Source organism: Equus przewalskii, chromosome 4 (genome assembly GCF_037783145.1).
Source record: "Equus przewalskii isolate Varuska chromosome 4, EquPr2, whole genome shotgun sequence".
NCBI classification, from domain to species: Eukaryota; Metazoa; Chordata; class Mammalia; order Perissodactyla; family Equidae; genus Equus; species Equus przewalskii.
Window position 1 is genome coordinate 60,806,795 of NC_091834.1, and position 21,373 is coordinate 60,828,167.

Consider the following 21,373-nt stretch of genomic DNA (forward strand, 5'->3'; position numbering starts at 1 on the left):
ATGAGAATGTTTTGATTGTATAGTGGTTTTCCTCATGATTTGAGATGATACTAGAAGGAAACAGTGTCTGATTTTCCTCTTTTGGCTGAGCCTGAAGTGATGCAGACTATCCCTTCAGCACTGCCTCCTAGGGAAGATGTTTGCCTTTCCCCTGGGATGTGGATCCCACCCATCACATCTAGTCACTTTAATCTCTCTGCTGTACCGAAGGTTGGAACCTCCTCTCCCATGGAGGAGCTGAGCCTTGATTTAAGTGTACTTTCATCCAGAAAGACAGTGCTATCTTGTTTTGCTTAAAAATAAAAATCTTAGGTAGCTTTACAGGTTGAAAAAAGAACAATATCAAAATCTCAACTATTTCTTCCTCCAAATGCTCCTTTGATTAAAAAAAAGTACACATTTACAAAGTTGTATTCCTATTATTTGGGGTCTTTATTCAGTTATTATTTCATATAAGCATTCCCATATTTTGACATAGTCCATATATTGGTCCTTTCAAATTATTATTTAATATTGCATTTCTGTGTATACTGTTGTTTGCTTCTTTAGTGCAAAGATTGTTCCCAATTTTGCTGTTAACAATTTTCTCCTGTTCTAATATTTCTAGAATATTTCTAGGATTCTAGGAACATCTTTGTAGATGTTTTTTGTTTTGAGGTATTTCCTCAGTATACTACATTTTTTTTTTTCTTTTTTTAAGATTTTGTTTTTTCCTTTTTCTCCCCAAAGCCCCCCCGGTACATAGTTGTGTATTCTTCGTTGTGGGTTCTTCTAGTTGTGGCATGTGGGACGCTGCCTCAGCGTGGTCTGACGAGCAGTGCCATGTCCGCGCCCAGGATTCGAACTAACGAAACACTGGGCCGCCTGCAGTGGAGCACGCGAACTTAACCACTCAGCCACGGGGCCAGCCCCTCAGTATACTACATTTTTAATTGCTAAGTTGAGGTATGGTATTTCTTTAGGAAATAAATACTTTTACTGGAGTCACTATGTAGCTTGGCCCTTTCCCTTTATTTTTAATAGAAGAAAATATTTTTGTTCTAATTTGGCTAGGTCTCATCACTTATAATAAGAGATATGATTGTCCCTTTAACAGAATCAGCTGTTCCACTTGCATATTAAGTAGACTTTTCTCTTACCCTGAAGAAGACAGAGCCTCAAGCTGTATTGCGTCCTCCCGAGTTTTTTCCGTCAGACATACTTTGCAGGGAGTGTTCTGACCACAGCATGTGCTTCTAGACTGTTAACTGCTAGACAAACACATGGAAGTGGCCAGTGACTTCAAAGCTGAGGAGAGAGAAAAAACCTCCCAGGGAGAAGCTGAGGCAAGTGAGAAAGTGTTAGATGTGGTACCTGTAGAAAGCTGATTGAAACCAAAGAGCCGACAATGACTATTTCCCGTTGCTGGTGGGGAGCAGGAAGTTTGAGCCAGCTGTGGTGCGCAAAGAGCCGCGAATGGCTCTTTGATCTCTCAACTTCCACCGCAGGAGATACCTGCTTTGCAGGCAGGAGGGTGAGAGATTGGCTTAGTGTAACAATTCTGTGTTTTAATCAGTATTAAAATGAGTTGGTGATTGTAAACCCTTCCCCCATCCCTCAGAATGCGATCTACCTGGGCGATCTATTTAAGACCGAATAATAATTGGACTTTTTGGCTTTTTTCCTTTTTAAAAATTTTCAGGCAAATGGAGTTAAACAATTGTGAAAATGGGTCTTTAAATATGGAAATAAATGATGATGAAGAAATCCTAAGGAAAAACAAGACCTCCTTACATTTGAAACCTGCAGAGATAGATTGCAGCATATCAAGTGAAGAAAATACAGATGATAATATAACAGGTAAAAACAAAAGTAAAGTCTGAAGCAAACCATTGAACAATAGGACCTTGGGAGTTTGATTCATTATCCATGATACGACACTTGATAGGAGTTGACCTGGAGACAGTGTACTAGGTAGCTCGCTAACACAGGTCACTCGACGACCTTTTGTCATCCCATCCGACCCCATGTTGAAAAGGCAGAATGAAGACGAACTTCCCCGCCCACTGTTCTTGCTGTGTTGTTCAGGGCCTGCAGGGACCATTAGCTGTCTGTGCTGACTTTTTAGAGAGTGTGAGTATGTCACTGGCCTTCCACTCTGTATCCCAAAGTCCTTTGAACTTAGGCTATGATGTCAGACTTAAGAGTGTGTAACGTTATGACAGTTCGGTTTTCCATCTTCCTGGTTTCTGGTGAGGCCTGAGGGTGTCAGAGTTCACCAGCCAGCATCAGGTTTTCACCCAGCCTTCTCAGCAAGCCAGAGTCCCACATTTTACAAAACAGCCCGAGCGTGAAAATGCTGCCCCTTTGAATTTGCTAATTCCGTTGGCTCTGACCACTAAAACCAACTACAGATCAGTCCAAGACAACCGTATTAGAACTTTTAATTGTGTTAGAAGTGTTTAATAAATATTTCGAAAATAAAGTTTAAAAAAAATTTCCTCCTCATCTCCCTTGAAATAAGGGACCTTGTCTTTCCAGATGAGTTGGGGAAAAAAGAAGACACATTTTCATAGCTGTTAATCTGAGGCAAGCAATCCACACATCCCTGAAGTCTTATCCCTGGTGTAAATAATCAAGACCGGATACTTTCTATCAAAACAGTACTGTTATTTATTTGACCCAACAAATCTACTTCCAGCAATTTGTTCTCAGATAATAGTCAGATCTAAGGACAGCTGTGTGTGGACAGGGGTGTTCTTTATGACATTACAGTCGGTTCTCATTCCTCACGGTCGTTATGGTCTGTAGAGTCACTGCAGACACTGAATTACCGAATGCTGAACCGTTGCTCCTAGGAGAAACACAGCATTAGGTTTCTGCGAGCCTCTGGTCACAACATTTTTATCGACTGATTAATACACAACCTTGTGTTATGTGTGTTTGTGTGTGTTAAAGATGCCTTGTTTAATATATATTGTTGATTCATTAATGTTGAACCCATGCCCCAACAGCACTATAACTCACCCCTGAATAAAGCTTATCTGACACATGTATTTTTCTCATGAGGCACATCACAGTCTGCACGCACTTAAGAACACTAGACAGTGCTACACTTGGGGGCCCTTTGAAACAGTGAAATCAACAACAAAATGCACAAAAGAGCAAAAAAGGTGGCACTGAATAAACACACTTGTGTATAGTATGAGAGCTGAAACAAGAAGGCAGAGTGTCACCTTGTTCAGCCTCAGCTGGGAACATCAGGTGACTCAAATTTTTCACCCCACTGCACGTGTCCACAAATGACTGCGCAAGTGCCACAAGCATTTGTTTTAGGATTACCAATGAACTTTAGCAAGTAGGCAGATTTGCAAATACAGAATACACTAATAATGAGGATCAACTGTATTTATAATAGTAACATTTTAGAAACTACTTAAATGCCCTCCACGTGAGCATGATGCAAATGTTACATGGTCATTAAACTCATGTTTTGAAAAGTATTGAATAATAAAATATTCGTGATATACTGTTCAGTGACAACAAATAGGATACAGATCTGCATATATTTAAACCCAATTTTGTTTGTGTGTGTATACATATATATGTGTGTATGTGTATAGTATTTCACTGACTTTTATTTCTGTATACTTTTCTGTGTTGTAGAAATGTTCGACAATGAATATATATATTCATTTTTATAATAAATAAATAATAGGTTAGTAATAGGTATCTTCTGCTTTGCAGTCCAAGGTGAAATAATGAAGGAAGATGGAGAGGGAAACCTGGGAAATCATGACAGCAGCTTGGCACAGCCTGGATCAGACTCCTTGAGTAGCTCTCCAGAATCCCACTGGGAAGAAGGCCAAGAAGTTATCCCAACTTTCTTTAGTACCATGAACACCAGGTATTTTATACTTTCTAAAATCACTGACAGTTGGACACCAGCTTCCCTTCTAGAAAATCAGTCCTGGTGTTCCTTTCAGGTGATGACGTCTTCTAACAGAATAGAGAATATGGTCTCCCAAGTACCTGCATTACTGTTACCTTGTCTGAAGCAGTGGATGAGAAGGAATTGGATTGTGAGAGTATACTCCGTGAACAAATTTTAACTTGCTATTGTGGATTATCTTTGGAAAATGATTTTATTAGACTGACTTATAATAGAAAAACAATCACTGGGGCATATCTGTGAAATCAGGCCAAATGATGTGCCCTACAAAGGGGTAGCTGTTTTCCTCACTACCCCTGAACTGCAGAGAGTGCTGATGTTGTATTTTCAATCTTTCCTCCTCTGTATCTCCAAATTGTCCAGCTTTAGTGACATTGAACTTCTTGAAGACAGTGGCATTCCCACAGAAGCATTCTTGGCATCATGTTATGCTGTGGTTCCAGTATTAGGTAAGATTTCTGAATTTGCGTTAAATTCGTTAGTCTCTAGACTCTCTCGCCACTGTTGTTTTGCAGTAGAAATATTCTGAACTCTGTGTATGGTGAGGTGACCCTTTTTCTTAGCTACCTCTTCATATCACCAGCCACATAGTTAAAGCTGTATGACCTTAGGCATTATTGCATATTTCTATTTCATTTCTAATTATGACCAAATATTGACTTGAGAGTAATGTAATGAAAAAGGGAATTCTGTTTTTTTCTAGCAATCATACTTAAAGCAAAAGTGAAAGTAGTTGAGGAAAAGACCTTCAAATCCATTGGTATTATGAAAAAAAATTTTTACCAGTTAAAACTTTTTTTCAAAGATAAAAAAATATGTATAAATTTAAGTTCAAATTACGTTTACTTTTTATAGAGTCAGTAGTACCAGGAATCACTAATGTTTTGAAATTTGTTATATATGACTGATTTAACTGTGCATCGTTTTTTTAAATCGAGGTATAACTTGCGTAGAATTTAAGTGTAATGATTCAGTTAGTTTTGACAAATTCACCTACCTCTGTAATCCACATCTCTATCAAGACGTAGAATGTCTTCATCACCCCGGAACGTTCCCTGTGCACTTCAGTCCCCAACCTATCGTCCAGCTCGAGGCAACCATTTTGCTGATTTCCGTTGCCATAGATTAGTTTTGCCTGTTCCAAAAGCTCATATAAATGGAATCATATTATGTACTCCTCTGCATCTGGTTTCTTCTTTCAGTATGACGTCGTCATCCTTGTTGTTACATGTACCAGTAGTTCGTTCCTTTCTATTGCTGAATAGTATTCTATTAAGTGAATATACCACAATTTGTTTATTCATTCTCCTATTGATGGACATTTGGGTAGTTTCTTTTTGGGGGCTATTATGAATGAAATTGCTCTGAACATTTTTGGGTGTGTGGGCATATGTTTTCAACTCTTTTGAGTAAATTCCTAGGAGTGGTCTTGCTGTTTCATAAGGTTGGTATGTTTAACTTCATAAAGAGTGATTACACAGTCGTGCACTTCCAACAGCAGTGTTTGAGTATTCTGTCTATGAGTATACTTCACATCTTCACTAGCACTTGGTGGTGTCAGTATTTTTGGTTTTGGCCATTCCTGTGAGTTTTTAGTGGCATCTTGTTGTCGCTTTATGCATTTCCCTGATGACTAATGATGTTGAGCAATTTTTCATATAATTATTGGCCGTTGCTATCTCTTCCATTATGAAGTCTGTTCAGATCATTAGTGCATTTTTAAAAGTTGGTTAATTTTCTTTTTGTTGAATTTTAAGAGTTCTTTATATGTTCTGAATAACATTCCACTGCAAACATATGCATTATGAATATTTTCCCCCAGACTATAGGTTGCACATTTCTTTTCTTAATGATATCTTTTGAAGTGCAGGGTTTTTAATTTTTATGAAATCCAATTTGTCTGTTTTCTTTCTTTTGTAGTTAGTGCTTTCAGTGTCCTAAGAAATCTTTGCTAACCCCCAAGGTCATGAAGATACTCTCCTGTGTTGTCTTCTATACTCTTTAGTCTTGATTTTATTTTTACTTCTACGATCCATCTTGGAATTAGTTTTTGTATGTGGTGTGAGGTAAGGGTTGAGATTCTTTTTTCTTTCTTATGATATCTGGTTGTTCAAGAACCATTTGTGAAAAAACATTCTTTCCCCTTTTACATTACTTTGGCAGCTTTGTTGAAAATCAGCTGACCTGATAGCTGTGGGTCTGTGTCTGGACTCTCTCTTCTCTTCTGGTTATGTTTGTTTTTCCTTATGCCAGTACTACAGTGTCTTAATTACTGTGCCTTTATAGTAAGGCTTGAAATCAGATAGTGTAAGTCTTCCAATTTTGTTCTTCTTTTTCAAGATTGTTTTGGCAATTTTAGGTCCTTTACGTGTCCGTATAAATTTTAGGTTTTCAGTTTCCATTAAAAAGTCTGTTGGGATTTTGATTAAGATTACATTGAATTTGTAAGCCAATTAGGAGGAAATTGATATCTTGAACAACATTGAGTCCTCTAATTCGTTGAATGTGCTGTATCTATTTACTTACGTCTTCTTTATTTTTAGATGTTGTTTCTACCATCTTGCTATTTATTTTCTATTTGTTTTATCTGTTCTTTGTTACTTTTTTATTCCTTTCTGGATTTGTACCCAATTAATCAATTATTTCTTAGTATTCTATTTTCCCTTTTTGCTTTTAACTACCTATCTTTGTTCCTGCTTTTCTTTTGGATCAATCAAGTATTTTTTAGAATTCCTTTATATCTTCTCCTTTGGCTTTTTGGCTATACCCCTTTGTGTTATTTTTTAAAAATAATATATATTATTTATATAGTCTATATATAAAAATAATATAATTATTATATAGTTTTTAATTTTCTATTAGACACGTTAAAATAGGAAAACAAAACAGGTAAAACTAATTTTAATAATGTATTTTAGCTAACCTAGTATATGCAAAATATCATCTCGACATGTAATCAAATATAAAAGAATCATTAATGAGATATTTTGCTTTTTGGGGGGGTACTAAGTCTTTGCAATGTGGTGTGTGTTTTACACTTACAGTACATCACAGTCTGGAATAGGTACCCTGCAAATGCTAAATAGCTGCATATCTAGTGGCTGCCATATTGGACAGTGCAGCCCTAAGGACTACCGTATGCATCCTAAACTCGTAAGATTATCCTCACCTGGCACTTAGGACCTTATTATAGTTAATCACCTCAGAGTAGTGTTAATAGAAAAAGGTAATGACAATATCCTAAAAACCTTTGAAGCTTATGCTTAGAAAATGATTTCAAAGTAAAAAATAAAAGTTTGGGGGGGGGAAATCTGCTAAATTTATTGTTATTATAAAAAATGTTTTCTACTTGGAAAAATTGCCTTTTCAAAGATGTTTTCAATCTTTTCTTCTAGACAAACTTGGCCCTACGGTGTTTGCTCCTGTTAAAATGGATCTTGTTGGAAATATTAAGGTGAATATGCTAGCTCGTCCCTGTGGAGACTATATTTGAAGGGAGTGGTTGCTTGAAATCTCATTTGGAAACAAATGGTTGTTGAGTTTTATACTCAGGATGAAAAGTATAGGCCAGCTCTGAGAAGGGTGCTAAGGCAGAAAAAAATACTTTAAAAACAGTAGTTTAAAACCCTGAGACTATTTCATTCTAGCTTAAGCTTCATAAGAATTCTCAAACGAAAAAACATTACCTTGAAAAGGTAAGGGAGAAAGTAATAGAGGCCTAATTTATTTTGATTTTTTTAGAGATCTGCCTGACACACTTCCAAGTCTCAATGCTGTACTAATTTGCTTGATAGCTTTAGTCTTTTTAACTTAGTGTGTCCCCCTGCTTTTCCTGCAGAAAGTAAATCAGAAGTACATAACCAACAAGGCAAAGTTTACCACCCTCCAGAAGATAGTGCTGCACGAAGTGGAGGCTGATGTAGCCCAGGTCAGGAACTCGGCTACAGAAGCCCTCTTGTGGCTGAAGAGGTGAGGCAGTGGGGCTGGGGCAGCGGTTAAAACCCAGCTCAGGGGCCGGCCCCATGGCTCAGTGGTTAAGTTCGCACACTGTGCTTCAGCAGCCCAGGGTTTCGCCATTTCAGATCCTGGGTGCAGACCTAGCACCACTCATCAAGCGATGCTGAGGCAGCATCCCACGTGCCACAACTAGAAGGACCCACAACTCAAACATACAACTATGTACTGGGGGGCTTTGGAGAGAAGAAGGAAAAATTTTAAAATCTAAAAAAATAAATAAAATAAAATAGCCAGCTCAGCTGAAATGTTACCAGTAAAGAACTTGTTAGGCAAAGGAGACTACTTCTGAGTGAAGGATCTAACCCAATGGCTAGCCTTTTCTAGAAGGCCTGATGAATGGAACACCAACAATTTTTTTTTTGCCTCACTCTTGATGGTGATAAATATTGTTACATTAATACAATATATAAAACAGGAATCTTAAAGGATGATAAAGTTGACTGGATTCTCTTTAAGTCAGTGGATTGCAAACTTCAGTGGTGTCAGAATTAGCTGGAAGGCTTGTTAACAAGATGGTTGCTCCACCCTAAACCTAAAGTTTCTTATTCAGTAAGTCTGGAGTAGGGCCCCAGAATTTGCATTTCTATCAATTTCCCAGATGATGCTGAGGCTGTTGGCCTTGGGATCATGTTGGGAAAACCACTGTTTAGGAATATCAGATGAGAAGGGTCCAGAGCAAGCTAAAGGGAAATGACAGGCAAGAAACTCAGAAAGGACTGCCATATGACTTGACCTGTTTACTGCTGTTCCCAAGATATTATTGAAAAAGAAGCTGTTGTCTGCCATTTCTTTATGCCCATTCAACATAAGTGCAATTTGAAAATAATATTTCTTCCTCTTTTTTGTTTTAGAGGTCTCAAATTTTTGAAGGGATTTTTGACAGAAGTCAAAAATGGAGAAAAGGACATCCAGACAGCCTTGAGTAAGTGTTCTTTACATTTTGATTGGTCTGTTGAATAGGATGTGGAACGGAGACCCCTGGAGGAGGAGACAGGGTGTAGGGGAAATTTCTGCTTCTCAGGATTTGATTTTGTTTCCTTTCTGTTTCATTATTATTAACTATTTGTTTCTTATATGCTTTCATAGAGGTAGTGACTTGGTAATCTAGATCTAACTTATTAAATATCAGTATATCTTAAAGAAAAGCTAAATTAATGGAGAGCCGTCTCATAATCTGAATAGGAAAACAAAATGTTTTCACGAAGTTAGTTCTTCCTAAATTAATCTTCAAATAGAGTGCAGTCCTCTAAAGTCAGTACCCAGAGAGAAGCTAGTTTTGGAGACTGTAAAAGTAAGGGGGCGAGGAACCCTGGGAATTTGCTCTGGAGTGACATGAAGGTTGATCATCATCTTGTACACCTCAAATGCCCTATGTGCCCCGTTTTTGTAGTGGCAGAGCTGAGACCGGGATGAAGGCCTTGGTCTGAGAAGATCATCCTGTATCTCCAGCATCCTAATGCAGTGACTGGAACTTTGCAGATGCTTAGTAAACTTTGGCTGGATGAGTGGATAGAGGGATGGATTGATGCATCTATCAGACCAGTTTTGGAAAACATTAAAAACTTGGAAGCATCCTCATAGTGCTCCTAACAGAGTGGCTGAACTCTCACTCTTGACCTGCAGGAAATTCTTCCAGCATGGGCCTTGAGGCATGGGGGAGCCTGGAGGGGTAGAGAATGAAATTCCTCTTACTTTAAAGCCCTGTATATTGTTATGATATAGAGAAGCACTTGGTCCAGCTCTGAGTAGCCACTATTATAAACAGTGAAATGAATAAATTAGATGCTTCTCTTGCGGGGGGAGCCAGTGTTGACTGGAGCATTTTTTCGTTGTCAGGGGTGACTTCTGTTAGTCCTCCCTCTGGGCCATGAGTCCGGAGGGATTCTGCCCCCACATCATTTTCCCAGGCCTTTCTGTCTAGAATCTTGCTGATGTGCCATGAAACAGTATAAGCTGATATTTCTGTAACACTTTATGAAGAATGTAGACAACTTAATCTTGACATTAATCTGTTTTTACAGATTAGGTAACCAAAATTCTGCAAGATTAAAATACGTGCTAAGATCACAAAGGGTCTGAAGCAGGGTCACATTGGGGCCCCTACCTCCAGGACCCTCATTTCTCCCACAAAAGGTCTTCTCCACAATCCCTGGAATACCTATGTTTTTGAGTTTCTCGTACGTCCCTGAATTTCCAGGACAGTTTCAGTTATATTCTCCCCTGTGTGTCCTGATTTCAGTACTAAAAGTATATTCACCATAACTATTCATGCCCCCTAACGGCTATCTGTCAAACTTTATAACTTGTGGAGTGATTAAGATCATGGGTACTCTGGGTTCCATCGCTTAATAGCATTGTGCCCTTAGGAAATTTACTTAACCTTTCTGTGCCTCAGTTTCCTCATCTATAAAATGGGACTGATGATATGATTCGCTTAATAAGATTCTTATAATTAGGTTCATGCAGTTGAAGAGATTAGAAAAGTGCTGCATAATAAGGACTTAATAGAGGTTAGCTTCTATTGTTAGCTTCTATTTGTATCATCATGATATATGAAGTTGATAACCTGCCAGCAAAATGGGGCTTATTTTTCACAAATCAGAAATGGAAAGTTTACAAAGCTCAGGTGCCAAGCCAGAAATTTCTCTCCAGACTAACTTCTTAGTATGGAAATTTCACACTGGGAAGAAGCTCCTCCAGCTGCAGGAACTGCGGAGGACAGGGGATTCAGCACTGTGTGTCGCCTGTGCTGATGCTTTGTTAGAGCTGGCTGTGTGAGAGTGGGAGGGGAATGCTAATCCCATTTACCCCTCTGCTGGAGCTGCAGCTGGGACGGAATAGAACCTAGCTGCTTACAGGACACTAGCAAGTGAAAAGAAAAGCCTTGTGCATTGCAGGTGGGGAGGAAGTCGAGGATATACCCTTTCTGCCCTTCCCCACCCCCAGTTCTGCCCGTCTTTCTCCCCTACCTTTTACTTGATTTGGACACCACCGGGCTGGAGATGTTGACTTTGTGAAACAAGAGGAGACTTGAAGGGCAAATGCTGCTCCAAAACTGAATAATGACAGCCAATCCCAGCTTTCCCTTCCCTCTCTTCCCCTTCAGCACTATTTTCAGTGGAAAGGAAAAGGGGGCTGTAAATTTGAGATTTTCACCCTGATGTTTGGGATTATTTCATAGGTATTCATGATTTAAATCTTTTCTTTGTGGGGATCCCTAGTTTCCTGCTGCTGTTCAATGTGGGGAGGTAAAATTCCCCTAACCAACCGACCCTCCTCTCCAGACAGACACACAAGCTCTCTGCAAATATAGTTTTATGAGAAATGTTCACACGTTAACTCTTCAGAACCCATAGGCTCCTTGATGTGTATTTCTTCTGGGTTCTCTTTTCTCTTCTCGTTCTGAAATCACAGCCTTTATAATTGGAACCGATACCTTGTCTGAAATGAGGGAGTTAGGGTATGTAGGTAAAAGAGAGGGTGTGCAATTTATATGCTATACACAGGCAAATTAGCTTGCATGCTTTCAATCCTAAAATCAGATTTGAGCTACTGTAATAAAGGCTGCCATTTATAGAGCGCCTAATGTAGCTATGACACTAGGTTCTCAATAAAGATTTCATTTAATCTTCCAAATACTCCTCTTCTACGGCGAGTACCTCCTCTAGAGTCTCAAATCTAGATCACTGCTTCTCAAAGTGGTCCAAGGAGAGCAGCATCTTTATCATCTGGCAGCTTATGTGAAATGCAGACCACCAGGCCCTGCCAGACGCTTGCTGACTCAAACTCCAAGGTGGGGCCCAGCAACCAGTGTGTTAAAAAGTCTTTCAGGTGATTCTAATCCCTTCGAAAGTTTGGGACCCACTCATCTCAAACGATATTGAAACTCACCTGTTGCTAGATCTACCTTTTGATTATTTGGGAATTTTGACTGTGTCTGATGATTGTTAAATAAACAGGAATAGAAGTGCCAAAATTAGTTAGCCACAGCATCAGTTAATTTTGCCTCATTTCCATGATAATTAGCTAGTTCTCCAGTAACTGAAAATTTTTCCTAACCTAGGAGCAGCAAGGCAGTTAGGAAGGATAAATTAAGGATAAACCTTGGATGGCACTCCCAAATTTGAAAACACTGCTTAAGAAAGGTTTTGAGGCAAGTGTTCGTAAAACTTGGTAATCTTAGTGGCGTTGAAAATGAGAGATGATATATAAAAGTCCTAAATGACTCAATGGAAGCTTTGACATCTGTTAACTCTCTGGAAAATGCACGTATATTCCTTGTATTGCTGAGTTCTGTGATGCAGAATAAGTTTCCAGCATCTGGAAGGAGGCATTAGGCTTTATACTGCCCCCATTTACATTAGAGCCATACTTGGGTTCTCCATAATGATGATCAGACTGCAATAGTTTGGATGGTCTCATGCCAAGCACTGCTCTGAACCATTAGTGTGCTGTGATGTTCTCTAGAGGTCATTGTAAGGAAAGAGTTGGGTCCACAAGACAGATATGTTTAATGGTTCACCCTATAGCTGAGCCCCTCCATTTGAGATAACACATCAAAAAGAGCTGTTGGAAAGCATCCTTTTAAGTGGAAGGAAGAAAAGTTGCTCTGGCATTTCATGCACCATTGTACTAAATGTTATGTGCTCTGCACTGTTGCCTCAGCGGGCTAGCGTATTGCCACGTCCCTCGCCTTGGAATGATTCCATAAATGTCAGATAAACATTAGGCCAACCAAGATCTCTAGCACAAAATAGGAAACATTCTAAAAGGATGCTTTTTAGTTATGTGTTTAATATGACAGGCTTTCGCAGACAAGGAAGGCTAGATGAAAAAGTCGAACTCATAATCAGATATTTAGCACGAAATCAGAACTTGACTGATTATTCTGAAAATACTATGGAACATGAATCAAGTCATGCCCTCTCCAAAACTACTCACAGCATGTGCCTCTAATGGCAGAATTGGCTTACAGTACAAGTGTTCATCTTGATAGTGCCTGAAGTTAACAAAGGATATCTCTGGGTACATGTTTTGCCTCTGTCCACTGGTTACTGAGTTGGCTTTTCTCCATACAGTTCATTTTGCCTGAAGCTTAGTCACAGTAAAGAATTCAGAGGATACTTTCCTAGTAGCTCAGTTTTTTTTATTATAAATATTTCAAACATTTAACAAATATCCATCACTTGACCAAATATATAAAATAGCTCAATATAGTACACATGTACCACTCCTTGACCCCACTGTTGTTTTGTTGTTAGTGCTGTCAAGTTGAGTCCGACTCCTAGTGACCCTGTGTACAGCAGAGCAGAACCCTGCCTGCTCTTTTTTGTACCCTTCTGTCACCTTCTGGTGCTATATCAGACAATGCTCCACTGCTATTCATAGGGTTTTCGTGGCCAATTTTTTGAAAGTGGGTGACTGGGTCTTTCTTCCTAGTCTGTCTTAGTCTGGAAACTCCACTGAAACCTGTCCACCGTGGGTGACCCTGCTAGTATTTGAAATACTGGTGGCATAGCTTTCAGTGTCATAGCAACACTCAGCTGCCACAGTATGACAACCAACAGACGGGTGGCGAGTTTCCCTGACCAGGAAACAAACCGGGCCGCAGTGGTAAGAGCACCAGATCTTAACCACTAGACCACCAGGGCTGGCTCATGACCCCATTACTCCTCTCATTTTCCAAGGATCTTCATCCTGAATTCGCTGTTTATATAATAAGTGTTTTTATACTTTTACTATATATGTGTCCATAAACAGTATCTAATATTGTATTGCATATTTTAAACTCATATACCTGGTGTCACATGATACACATTCTTCCTTTTTCACTCAGTATTATTTTTCAGATTTGTTCACTGCTTGTTCACTTTCAAACCACTCCCAGTTCCTGATTCTTGCCTAAGACTGCCTGGTTTAGCTCATTTCCAGAGCTCAGTGAACGAGTGATTCCACCTCTCCTGGCTTTGCTTATTCACTTCTCAAGCTCTCTCTTAAAACTGAAATCTACATGCCTTCTTTGTCCTCTCTACAACCTGCAGTAACTTTACAAAGTCTTACAATTATAGGTTTACAGTACAGAAACACTCTCCTGTATTCAGTTCTGGGACAGAATAGTTGTCCACCAACAGTAATGGAAAGGTTGTTCTTGATCAGATATTATAACAGGTTTAGGCATAATTTCTAAATACCTCGTAGCAAGTTTCTGAGTTACCAGTAACGAAATCAGTTCTGTTTTTGTTGTTTCCATGAACAGAATTAGGTTCTAATTCTTTCAGGAAATGACTAGAAAAGGCACATTTTTCATTTTCATTATTTTGTTTCACAAAGTATGAACATTAGTCTTTCAGCAGAATGGTTTAATTCAACAAGAGTGCCTCAGGTTCTCATTGCTTTTAGCTTTGTGACCTTGAGCAAGTCACTGTCTCTCTCTGTCTTCTGTTTCTCCATTTGTAAAAGGAAGAAAATTGAGCAAGGTGATTATCAAGGCTTCCTACTCAGGTATTTGGACTCAGTCTCTCAGGAACTGACACATCTCAAAGAGCTGGGAGAAGGGTATCATTTATGTCTTTCAGAGGCCAAAAATACCTCCAGATTATAGAACATGCATTATGATAATGAATGGGTATTACAGTGAAGATTAATGTATTTCATTATCTAATCTTCTCTGGGTAACCAAAATAGGTCAGGCTTAGACTTCATCTTATTTTAATGCAGCCTCACGTGGCAGGGAGATTTGCAGCCCTAGAAGTCAGTTAAGGACTTTCACCAAGTCTTTTTTTTTTTTTTTGATGAGTTTTGTTTCATTTGTTGGTTTTAAATTGCAGCAGTGGTCTTCCTGGGCCTGAGTCAGGACCCAGCCCAAATTCTCTGACTGCCTCTTCTCCCATTAGACCGTCTGGCCCACATCTGCCCTGTGGGACTCTTCTCTGGCAAGTGCAGGCACAGCAAGGAACAGCTGCTCCTCTAGAAGGGCCGGGTGGGAGGACATAGACCGGCGTGCTGCTCTGCAGACACTCCCTCTTCCTTAGACCAGCTGCCAGTGTTATTTGGACTCACAGCACCTCTGTTTTCTTGCTGTCCTGTTGAAGGGGCCATGGAGAAGCGTTTCTGGGCTTTTCTGAATGGTTGACTTTAATGGCAAAGTATAGGAAAGGTGTCAAGTCCGTGAGGTTGGCATAGCCCCAGGTCCAGAGCCCTTGTACACAGGCAGTTTGTCCAGCCAGGTGGGCTTCGGAGCTGAAGGCTCAGAGACCAGCACTGCTACGTTGCTGCATACTGTAAAGAAAAGTGAATCTCACCTTGTTACTTCCCTACCGCAATTCCAAGTCAGAATGATCATGGCTGTAAGTAGAAGAAAATAATACTATCTGTATAGAGAAAAGGACTAAGAATATACCTCTACAATGCCCACTGTGCTTATCGCTGGGAGCATGATTATAGGTTTCTTTAGTTCTCTCATTTTTGTATTTTCCATATTTTTAATAGTGAGTATTGAATACTTGTGAAATCAGAAAAAAGCAGTGTTATATTTTTTAAACTGCCACTGTGCCTCAAGTGGGAAGTTCAGAATCCCTGACGTGGCATATAAGGTCCTCACAATTTGGCCTCAGCCCCAGTGATCTTCAGCCCCAGTGAACTGCGCCCCACTCCGTGCCCGGCATGCCGCCGTCTCTCACAGCTCCGTCTGCTCCCTCTGTCTGCACCCTTCTCTCTGCCCTACCCAGCATTTGAGACCCCTCTGGAGCGTTCTCTGTCCACACACCCCCTGGCTGGAATTGTCTTCCTGTCCTCTATGTTCCCGTAGCACCGTGTACAGATCTCTACTATAGCAGTTGGCAGTTTGTATGATAATGATGTTAAAGGGCTAGCTCTCTTAGGAGCCCCTGGACTTCCTGAGGGCAGGGGACTGACTGAGTTTCAGTCCCCCGAGGATCTCTGCTGCTGGCACAGTGTGGGGCATGTGGTAGACTCCCACTAAATTCTTGTTGAATGGAGCAGCTGTTCCATCATGGATGTAAAATCCAGCAGATTTGAATGGCATTGAATTTCACCTGTTTATTATAATGGCATTTAATACCTTGCCTGGATTAGGATCACAAGAAAGAAGGGATTCCCGCTATCTTACCTCTGTGCCTCACCTCAGGATGTTTTCCATGGACCTGCACACTGTCTTGCCAGCCCAGATGGCTCCTTGGGTGGTTGGAAAGTTGATTGTGTTGTTGATTTACTTCAGAGGCTGTGCCTAGTTATTTTCTGCCCATCTGCACTATACACTTTGTGGGCCAGCCACCTTTTCTTCACTAAGAGCTTGTATACGATCTAAAATGTCCCTGATCTGTCCCCTTAGAGAATCAGGTAGGTTTTAAGAGTGGCTCATGTTGAAGACTTGTATCTTGGAACCTTGCCCTAGTCTATTCAGACTGTTCTCCTAAGAAAATAATTAAATTTAACCTTGAGTCCTTCTTTAGACTGTTTCTAAGGTTCTTTTCCGTACTTGAATTTATTAATTTTTTATAATTTCTGCTTTAGCTTTGCCATCCTAAGTGCTAGCATTTCAACCTGTTCCTAAAACTTTAGATAGCCAGGGAAATCTGCTGTTATATTTCAAAGGTACAGTCTTCTTTTATGTAAAATATAATTGTATTTTATGCAAATTCAAATTATGTGAAATCAATAGTAGGATATGCTAAAAGTATTAATAAAGTCTCACCCAAATTTTAAAAATAGAAGTTAACAAGAATTACATAATATCAAAATTTGAGTAAGTTGTAAGCTGTTTAACTACAATTACAGGACAGCCCCATTTTGGTCAGTAAAATGCAGACACTTCACCTTCTTTCACTGTATTCTGTGAACCACATTGCTTTTTACTGCATAGGAATTGGTGGTTGGAGTTTTGGTGTCTGTTTTTCTGTTATTTTAACATCAGCTCTTGTTATAATTTAAAATGTTTTTATATCTTATTATAATGTCACCTAAGCATTGATTAAATGGTGGTACGTGTACTAGTGCTGAAACTGACACATGAAAATAAGTAAGTTTGGAATAGAATTTAGATGGGATAAAACATGATGAAGAAGGTCAAACAACCCCCATGATACTCTGTGCTGTTAATTTAGGAATGAACACTCTGTAAACTATTGGAGATGATGCTTAGAAAATAAAATGGAGCATTGAAGTAAAAATGCACTGTGGTGATGTAGATCTTTGCCTCCTGAGAATGCGTTTATTCCTATAGAAAAATCAGTTTTGAATTTTTCATATATTGAATTATTCAGAGCCTTCAGGAACACATCCCTTGCATAAGATGCAGTCATCTTGTTCTTGAGGGGCTTTTTTGGTAATTAAAATTATTATATACCAGTTTTTAAATCTCATTTTAAAACACATTGAGACAAGAATAATAGGTTTTTATCTTTAAAGTCTAGAATATGAATGACGTTTATTAATAGGCTGCACCAATTACTTTATAACCAACTTAATAACTTCAAGCCATTCTTTTCATAATAGTTTTAAAGGTTTCTAGATTTAATACTGTACATCTGGGGTCATAGAGACATCTAGGACAAACATTTGACATCCCAGAATAGAACGTTAGAGTTGAAAAGAGCCTTAGAGATCATTTTACAAAGAGACAAACAGATGGTAAGAGAGGGCATCTGAGGGACTGGCTCAGGGTCACCCAACATTTCAAAGAACTGCGTTTTTATATTTTTGCAGTGTCTTTGTAATTGTATTCAGTCTCAATTTTCCAATATCCTTTCTTCCCTCTTTATTTCCTTATATATATTGAATGTTTCCCACCATGATAATAAGCTGAAGTTATATATATTGACACAGAGTAAGAGTGGAAATATCTATTTTTCTTTAAAAAAATTTTTTTTTTTGCATAGGTTTTTCCCTACTCAAGACTTTCGGAGTACATAATCTTGTCATTAGGCTTTTTTAGTCGGTGTCCAATAACATAGGACCATGCTACTGCGTATTTTAGAAAGCACGTGATACAAATAGCACATCAAGTTCTGATGAAATTGTTCTTCATGGAGTTTTTCTTCTTTTCAAGATAACGCGTATGGTAAAACATTACGGCAGCACCACGGCTGGGTAGTTCGAGGGGTTTTTGCGGTAAGTAGTCCTTCTGCCTCCTAATGTTCTGATGGTCACAGCAAGGTGTTTTGATTTGTGTGTGTGCTGTTTCTGTTTGCTTCGTTTTTGAGAATAAGAGTAAAATGTTGCTTATTTCGTTTAAGTCTGTAGGTCTGTGTGTGGAAATGCTGGCTATCGGAAGTGTGTAGAGTAGGGAAGACTGATGGTGTGCTTTATCCTGTCCAGTCCTAGTGACCTCGTGGAGCTTTGCCTCAGAAGTAGTTGCCTTTCTGATAAGGTGGTAAAGAGCATCAGTGCAGAGGTAGGCAGGAAGCTGGCAAATTCTCACCGTTGTGGGAAATCAGTGCTGCCTTCAAGCTCGTAGCTCCCTCTGCTGCCTGCTGTATTCAATCCTGTTAGTTCTCGGATTTTAGTCGATTTTTAAAAAATTTTTTTACTTAGTTAAATTTTATCTTTGAATGTTAACTGAATGGAGTGTGCCAGCAGCTAGGGCTAGAAATCTCTTCTTACCCAGTTATTTTCATTGTGGAGGTGTTTGTATTCATGTGTTTTTGGCTCCTGTTAACCACCGCTTCTTCCCTCCCAGCGTGTTGACCTAGGAAGAACACACACATGGGAGTCCTAGTCCCCTGGACAAGTCAGTTAGCCTGCTTAGTAAAATAGCAGGAATAGACGGCCCGTTCATGTCAGTGCTGATACTCAGCGATTCTCCCATCCGGGGAGAGGTCAGCCTGAGTCAGATGCAGCCGTAAGGCAGAGTCTCGTGTACAGTAGAACACTAGGAAACGCATAGAATGTGAGTGTTCTTTGGAAGGTCAGGAGATAAAAATAGTCTTGCAGATGATGGCTTTTACAAATTTAAAGCATAGGAGACATCATTTGCCTAAGGTAAGAACTGTTTAGGTCGCGATTTATTAGGAGCCAGGTAAAGAAAGTCGGAAGAATTTATAGTATAAGAAATCAAATTTAAGTGAAAATGAAATCTTTTTTGAAAGCATGGAGATAACTAGCTCCATATCCTACTGTTCACTAGAATAGGAGCCAGACCAGTTATGCTACAAAGTGCCCACGCTTACCTTCAGTGCATAAACATGCAATAATCATAATAGCTACCATGTGGCTATTGGACGCCTATTGTGCCACTAGGCACTGTGCCAGGCACTTCCATGTTCATTATCTTTGATAATCCTCAGGATTAACTCCCACTATTTCACAAGTTCAGAACTGTTCATTTTAGTCCCAGAGTCTCCATGTGAGGCTGTGGCAGAGGCCAGCTCTAAACCCAGATCTACTGTCTCTGAGGCTAGTGCTCATCCCCCACATCGCAGTTCTCTGCACTGAAGACAGAATAATTGAGAAGCTGCTAATGAGTAGTTAGACAATGGAAGCTGCTTCATTCATTGATCTTCCTGAGTAAATACTGTGTTTGCTTGCAGGTGCCTGACACCCATGTTCTCTTGGTGAGATGACAAAGCATAAAAACATTGTGTTGCCCCTTTTACAAGAAACAAAAATGTGGGTGTGCTTTTTTTCAGTATAGAAGGCAAAGTTTAATCCTGAAATATTAATGATCCAAGAGATGTTGCCAACAAGAATGCATCTACAGCAGAAAATTTATCATAAGCATGAGTCTTTAAAAGGACTTTTTCACTTACAGCATTTTTCCAAATATATAGTAATTTAAACTGGCAAAAATTTTTAGAAATCATGGAAGAATAGAAAGGGAAAAAATTAAAATTGTCCATATTCTCACCACTCCATAATAACCATTTTAAACATTTTTGTGTTTTACCTTCTTAGCTTTTATTTTTATATATTTTTACATATTCTTTTAAATATTGTTCTAATTTTATATTTTTATCTAGATATATATCTACTTATATTTTTATATCTGCATGCTTATATGTGTATAATTATTTTGTATACTTACTCTGTATATGCATATAAATTTATTTGACATTTAGCTTACAGTATAATTTTGTATTCTTTCCCCATACTTAATAGATTATATCATGACCGTTTTTAAATACCCATAAGAATCTTTGAAAATCATTATTTTTAGTGACTGCGTAATATTTCCCTAGTATGGAACTACTGTATTTATTTGCTCAATCCACAGTATTGGAGATTTAAGCTGCTTCTAAGTTTGTTTTTCCAAATGAAACAGCATCTATTAATATCCGTTTTTGACTAAAACTCTTATTTCCTCAAAATAGGTTCCTAGAAGTAGAATTGGTATGTCTAATACCAAGAACTACCACCACAACTTAGAATTTTGAGCACTGACCATGCACTAGACATTATTTTAAGTGCTTTACATATATAATTATTAATCTCATAACTGTGAGGTAGGCTCTCTTATTTTCCCTGCTTATAAACAAAGAAACCTGAGAATGAAGAGGCGAGGTAATACACCCGAAGTTATACAGTAAGAACATTTTGAAGGTCCTTGATATTATTGCCAATAATTTTTAAAGTTGCTGGTTTTTAAGGAAATAGATTTTGTCAAGCATTTGGCAACAGCCTTATCAATAGAGGAGCTCGACAGGCCCTTTCAGCCTCTCTACCATTGTTCTTCAAGTCCTCCCTCCTTTGGAAACTTCATTGAGTTTCCTAACATGCTTATTATTTATCAGGGGCAAATTCATGTAACTGATCTCAGTTGCTCAGGGAAACGTCTTTTACGCTGAGGGGATTTGACTCATTTACCAACCAAATAGTGAACCTTTATCTTCACACAGTTGTAGGCCATGGAACTGACGCCCAGTCCAGGCTCTGTCTCCAGTGTGGTTACTAACCGTCCATCATCTGACCTTTCTGGTTTCCTCTTCAATTGAGTTCTATGGTTGGTTCCCAGATAGACTTGGCTCCACCACAGCCCTCTAGGAGCCTTCAAGGAATAGTCCTGGGCCCCACTCTGGAGAAACATTTTTAAAAAAGTTTGCTTAAACTTTTGTACATAGGGTTCGGTTTTGTTTTTTATCAAAAAGTCCAAAAAGATTGTAACAAAAACTAGCAGTCCCTGCCTTCTGCTCCTGCTTCCCTGGCTCACTGCAGAGAGGCCTCCACTTTCCACTGTGGCTGTCTCTTCCAACACCTCTGCAGTTCTAAAAATGTTTACCGTTCTTTGTGGCCTTCGCCGTTTTAGTCCTTACTGTTGGCTTTCTGTCATAGATTAGAATTTAGCTCTTAGGCCTCGCTAACCCTGCTTCACCTCCGCCGCCTCCACCTTCCCAATATAATTATATCACAAGTTATCCTGATGATGAGAAGGCAAAATTCTATGATTTTTTTGTTCTTATACAAGTTTTATAT

General features: G+C 39.1%; 1 protein-coding gene across 2 annotated transcripts in view; it reads left to right on the forward strand.

Annotated features, from left to right (window-relative positions):
• Positions 1-21,373, forward strand: part of PLEKHA8 (pleckstrin homology domain containing A8) — a 51,368-nt gene that overhangs the window by 22,181 nt on the left and 7,814 nt on the right. For both annotated transcript variants that reach the window (XM_008522951.2, XM_008522953.2), the window contains exons 7-13: positions 1,682-1,839; positions 3,727-3,886; positions 4,295-4,380; positions 7,327-7,385; positions 7,770-7,900; positions 8,800-8,870; positions 18,015-18,076. In XM_008522951.2, coding sequence (XP_008521173.1) covers positions 1,682-1,839; positions 3,727-3,886; positions 4,295-4,380; positions 7,327-7,385; positions 7,770-7,900; positions 8,800-8,870; positions 18,015-18,076 — 727 coding nt within the window. The remainder of the gene's footprint in view (positions 1-1,681; positions 1,840-3,726; positions 3,887-4,294; positions 4,381-7,326; positions 7,386-7,769; positions 7,901-8,799; positions 8,871-18,014; positions 18,077-21,373) is intronic.